The sequence below is a fragment of the Pecten maximus genome, chromosome 3, assembly GCF_902652985.1.
Source record: "Pecten maximus chromosome 3, xPecMax1.1, whole genome shotgun sequence".
Lineage (NCBI taxonomy): Eukaryota > Metazoa > Mollusca > Bivalvia > Pectinida > Pectinidae > Pecten > Pecten maximus.
The window spans coordinates 912,772-918,595 of record NC_047017.1 but is presented as its reverse complement, the minus strand read 5'-3'; the positions used below and the strand labels follow the sequence as shown (position 1 = coordinate 918,595).

At 34.3% G+C, this 5,824-nt stretch overlaps 1 protein-coding gene across 5 annotated transcripts; it reads right to left on the bottom strand.

Moving 5' to 3' along the window:
* Positions 1-535: 535 nt before the first annotated feature.
* Positions 536-4,871, bottom strand: LOC117322898 (cytochrome c oxidase assembly protein COX16, mitochondrial-like). 5 transcript variants are annotated; one of them, XR_004531613.1, is made up of 5 exons: positions 4,730-4,871; positions 4,130-4,198; positions 3,492-3,578; positions 986-2,450; positions 536-887 (listed from the first exon to the last, which is right to left on the bottom strand). XR_004531613.1 is itself a non-coding variant. In XM_033877844.1 (4 exons), exons 1-4 carry the CDS (start codon positions 4,817-4,819, stop codon positions 2,391-2,393), a joined length of 306 nt encoding a protein of 101 aa, XP_033733735.1. In that variant the 5' UTR covers positions 4,820-4,871; the 3' UTR covers positions 536-2,390. The 5 variants fall into 5 exon arrangements, 1 of the variants encoding a protein (XP_033733735.1); XR_004531615.1 differs by having other exon boundaries at positions 1,036-2,450; XR_004531616.1 differs by having other exon boundaries at positions 1,086-2,450.
* Positions 4,872-5,824: the final 953 nt, after the last annotated feature.

Sequence of the window (5,824 nt, the reverse complement as noted above, 5' to 3'; positions counted from 1 at the left end):
TCTGACTTCAAATGTCTTCTCTATAAGACCTCAGAGGAGCAGACCAGGCAGATATTATATTGAACACATCGGTGGTATATGTACAGGAAAATAAAGTTTTATGATTTTTTAACCTTTTACATATGTGTAATGGCTGTGATCCTTTATGAGTATGAACTGTTTATACACAGATGTTTATTAAACATTTGATGGAGTGATGGTGCTATGGACCCTGGTGTACTATTTTTAAAACTATGCAATAAATTTTGTTTATTCCCAAAAGATATTTTTTGTGTTTTGCTCTGCAAAAAGTAATCAAATATACCAATTATCCAACTAAAACACATTAGATCAGTAAAAGTCCAGATACACCTGTCTAGGATAAGAGAAATGGAAATCTCACACCGGTAAAAGTGCAGATATACCTGTCTAGGATAAGAGATAAGGAGGGTAGTTTATTGATGATCTGTGTTTTAATTGGATTTAAATTCATTTGCTGGCACTCTGTTGGGAATCTATAACAAATGTCTATACCTTAAATATAAAAACAGTATGATTATGATGTTGTAATAATTTATTTCATCTTCAGAATGAATTATCATTATTATAAATCACAAACATCTTACATTCACACATCACTATCAAATAGGTTTTTTATCCATTTATACACGAGATGAACGAATCACAAGCCACCAGGTTATAAATCTTCAATTGTTGAATGAGGATTTAGATTTGTCAATTTTAGACCGACCTCTGAGGCTTGAGATTCATTCTCAAACATTCTCTTAAACATTTTCACTGTTATATATGTGAAAGACATGAAAACTGCTCTTTGAGTTGGCCTATATACATATAAACCACGTCAGGACTAGTCCTGTATAACCACATCACGGAGGGTGAAAGGATACCTCACCCTGGTAAATGTGTATTAATCTGTACAGGATAAGGGAAAGGATACCTCACCCTGGTAAAAGTGTGGATTTGTACAGGATAAGGGAAAGGATACCTCACCCTGGTAAAAGTGTATTAATCTGTACAGGATAAGGGAAAGGATACCTCACCCTGGTAAATGTGTATTAATCTGTACAGGATAAGGGAAAGGATACCTCACCCTGGTAAATGTGTATTAATCTGTACAGGATAAGGGAAAGGATACCTCACCCTGGTAAAAGTGTGGATTTGTACAGGATAAGGGAAAGGATACCTCACCCTGGTAAAAGTGTATTAATCTGTACAGGATAAGGGAAAGGATACCTCACCCTGGTAAAAGTGTGGATTTGTACAGGATAAGGGAAAGGATACCTCACCCTGGTAAAAGTGTGGATTTGTACAGGATAAGGGAAAGGATACCTCACCCTGGTAAAAGTGTGGATTTGTACAGAATTTGGCTTTTGTCTGGCCTAAGAATTCAGTGAGACTTTGTGGTGTTAACTTTCTGACGGCGGCGACATAGCTTATTTCTGAAAAAGTAAAATGCTATTGCAACCAAATCTAGTATAAAGTTGCAGTTCGTATGGATATCTTAACACAACCTACAAATTACATGGATTCTAATTTTTGCCGGGTTTTTGTTTTTTTGTGTTAAAAACCTTATATTTTGAGAAATAGATATAAAATCTTTATTGCTTCCCCAAATTATTTACAAATTAGTTTATGTCTAAATTGGTATTATTTCTATAATAAATCTGATTTATTTTCTTGTCAATTTTCAGAAAAGGTGATTTGTTTTTATTTAAGAATGACATATTTAGAGGAGTTTTAAGATTTCGTGATTTTCTGAAATTTGATATTTCTTTTGAAATGCATCAATATTTACACAAGTCTATAATGTATACAGGGTGGTTCCATATTAGCAAATGGAGGGTTTTCGGTTATATTTGGAAAAAATAGTGAAATTTCATTGAGTTTGCTTAAAACTTTTTATACTGACAAATCGAGACAAGCGAAAAATACATTGACAAGTAATACTTATCGCTGAGATTTTTGTCTGAGGGACAAATGATTTTCTCATAGTTTGATACTGAAATTTAAAAAGTTGGGCAAACTGTTTTGACACAAAGCAAGTACAATAACTTCTCCATCAGAAACTAATTGGTGATCATTCTGTAACCAGAAATCAACCAGCTGTCGTAAAATAACACACAAACATGACAGTTTCAGTAAACATTAATCAGACATCATTAATAATATAAAAATACATATCATCAACACTTGCTCTGAAAGTTGCTTCACTATAAAATTGACATGTGTCCCCAGTAAACATGAAAGGGTAGCATTTCAATATTAAGATGAAGCTGAAGGTAATTACGTTAGTTCCACTCCAATAAATTAATCAAACACTCAGGTCTCGGTGATGTCTTTTCAGCATCATCCAGTCAGAAATGCATCATTTCTCAGGTGCTGTTAAACTGTCATTTTTTATCAAGTGGCACATTTTTCCAGTTCTCAGTATCAAGTGATTCCTTTATTTTCTGTTAAAAAAGAAGAAAGCACTGAATTACTAAGTGCTGACATGACAGAAAAAGCCAGCAATTTGTCTGACTCTCTAGCAGAGGTAAACTTGAGTATTATATTGATAGTGGATTTAATACTCTACCAGAGGTTAACTTGAGTGCTACATTGATAGTAAATTTAATACTGCTAAGTTATACATATAACAGCGTACTGGTATGTGTTATACGTTGTTATAATATGATGATATGGTGAACTTAATTACCTTGTTCACCTCAAATAAACTGCCCTGCAGGTAGGGCGTAAGAATTGTACCTGCTGCCCCCCATTGCATGATCGTAAGAGGCGACTAAATTTAGGATCTTATCTTTTCCTCTTCTTTCTGAACAACTTTCTTCTTCCTAATGTCTCCCTTGACAATGCCTCACTTTTGGCCTTTAGTTGAGCGTTCGCCCCTGTGAGGAAGGCTTTAGGTTCTGTCCCTTGGCCGAGACATACCAGAGTCATTAAAAATGGTAGTTGCTACTCCTGCTTAGCGCTCAGCATATTAGGAGTGGGACGACTGGTTCGCCCGTTGTCAGTATAATGTGACCGGGTGGGGTGTGCTGCTGGGTGTCTTCGGCAGTATGCTTCAGTGAGGTAGCACTATAAATCGGCAAAAGTTCCGGCCTATCACAAGGAGACTTAACACAAACATACCGCAGCCTCCCAAAACACACATACGCACTTACCACACGCATGCATGTCGCACGCACGGGAGGCCGTCCTTAAATGACCTTAGCTGTTAATAGGACGTTAAACAAAATAAACCAAACCAAACCAAACCTCAAATAAACATGTCCCTCAATCGTAAGAGTCGGATCTCATTTTGGGGAATCAAAAACATTCACTCAAGGGTCTACTGGATGCCCTTGGACAATTAGATTATTTGTTGATGTCGCTAGAGGGCTTTTGAGTTTCGTACGAAGTATAAACCTATCGCTATATTCCCTCGAAGACTCATCGTGAGGGGATAACAATAATACTACTTAAATCATTTCTATCCACAATTTCTACTGCACCTTTAACTCTTCCTCCAACTTTGCTGATGCTAGATCTGTATCTATGTCAACACCTGCTTCCAACATCTCCTCTTTGGTGGGTACACGCTGAAACAGAATTTCCAAATAAGTCTTATAAAGTAATTGTGTCTCAGATTTCAATAATGTAGTTTTGATTTTCATAGATTTTTACATGAATACATGTACAGTGTCACCAAAGGATCCGTATGTTAAATGACATGTTCTTATCATTATACTCACAAAACAGTAATGAAGTGAGGGAAAAACATATTAATTGCTGTCCAATGTGAACCAAATACATTTTGTACCTGAACTTTTACTTGTCAAGTGATTATAATGGCTAATAATCATTTGTTTGATAAAGATACCTATTCTGCGGTGTTTACTATGTAATGCAAATTTGATAAAATGTGTTCAACAATAGAAGACTTATAATTAATGAGCTTGACAGGACACAAATGTCAGATTTTGTTTATCGTATAATTATAAGACATGTTACAGTTTTGCTACATACGCTGTATATGTTTGTTCATATATTAAAAGTGTACATGGTGAATAGACCAGTCAATACCTAATGATATCAGATACTACATGTAGGTCTATAAGTTTGTTCACATTGTTTATATATTAATACAAACCAAACTGTCTCGAACATAGCGTTTCTTCGTAAACCTTGTTAGCATTAGGCCTCCAACGAGCAAGGTCATCTGAAATGTCATTACACATTCTAGTTACTTAACTTATTGGTTAAAATGATTGGTAATCTGCAACAAGTGTAGGAAAGTAGAGTGGTCTTAGATATGCATATAAAAATTAATGGTTCATTTAAATATTTGATCCCAGTTGATCTAATTTTGACGTTTGTCTGATAGCCTGGCACGAAAAACAACCTGTATGGTAGCCCGAGTTTCCTCTGGCCCTGACACCATGTCTGGTGTAGGGCCCCTACACCAGACATATCATGGTGTCAGGGCCAGAGAAAATTCGGGCTACCTGTATGGCTAAAGCAGCTCTGAGCTGTATACCATAAAAAAAGTCCTGTGATAACAGGCGTCGTCGAGTTGTTAGCTAAAAGCCGGGTATGAATATTCGTACTGAGGTTATATACAGCAGCTCGTTACAGAAATTAATCAAATGAAACTGTAACCACGGCGGCCCCTGTGTTGTAACGAACCGCTAGCCTGTGTTACCCAGCTGTACAAGTAGTTAGAAGATAACAGTATACTATCTATAATTACCAGAAATGGTAATCCATCAATAAATATCCTATATCTGCTGGCGAATTTGTTGTATCTTCGTGCAATTGATGACTGTTTGAACCAATCCATGTTGTGTTACACAACCTCATCAATGTCAACTCATGGAGGCGGCCATTTAAAAAAGAAATAACAAAAAAATCGTTTCCGGATAAATAATCCGGATTTATGTTTTAGATTGTTTTATCGGTTTTACATTTTAAACTCATTTCCTTTACACATTATGAAACAAAACAAAAACATAACAACAACAAAACAAAAAAGAAAGAAATGGAAGAATCAATTGAAGAATGTCATCTTATACCGTGAAAATTTATAGACAAATTCTATATAAATAGTAATTAAGTGTTATATATTATTGAAATTGTTTTAGCACATAGTGTCTCATAATACCAATGTGGAATGGACGTCAGATTTAAGTGTTGTATGGAGATTGTGTTGTTTTTACAAGAACTATTATTTTACTATGTATATGATGTGTGACACTTCAATAAAAATATTTGATTGATCGATCAATCGATTGATAATAACAAACTTTATTTACTGAGGATATAAAACATGTTTAACAACGCTAATCTTCCACAGAGGGTCCTATGTTAGTAAAAGACAACATAGTATCCCAGCAAATAAATATACATAAAATAATTGTCACTGTTACTTAAGACACAATTGTTAATCTTACTAAAAACAGCAATATCACAGTTATTTCATAATTTAAATGGACGTTCAATACAATTACAATAAAACTATCACAGATGCAATGAAATATATTTCATGCTGACCCAAGTATGGTTCTTGATCTTAACAAATTTGTTTTAAGTAATGTAGAAAGATTTATAACTAATTCGAGAAGGTTTTAATTCTCATTGAATCAATTAATTATATAATATTTCATTAATATGTATGTATATCATTTTCATTGTTCAATAAAATACTCATCTTTCTCAATGTCAGGTAGGTGAAGCGCTTTTGCTCTACAAAATTTTGTATAATTATCTATTTTTTATATATATATATATAATGTTTACGTATATAAATAAAAATATTTCCTGAACTTTTGATACTTTTCAACTAGAA

Bases quoted from the DNA above. Each gene is read 5' to 3' on its own strand.
- LOC117322898 (XM_033877844.1), bottom strand. From the start codon at position 4,819: ATGGATTGGTTCAAACAGTCATCAATTGCACGAAGATACAACAAATTC. The intron at 4,199-4,729 runs GTAATTATAGAT...ATGACATTTCAG, and splicing joins TTGATGGATTACCATTTCTG to ATGACCTTGCTCGTTGGAGG. The intron at 3,579-4,129 runs GTTTGTATTAAT...ATTCTGTTTCAG, and splicing joins GCTATGTTCGAGACAGTTTG to CGTGTACCCACCAAAGAGGA.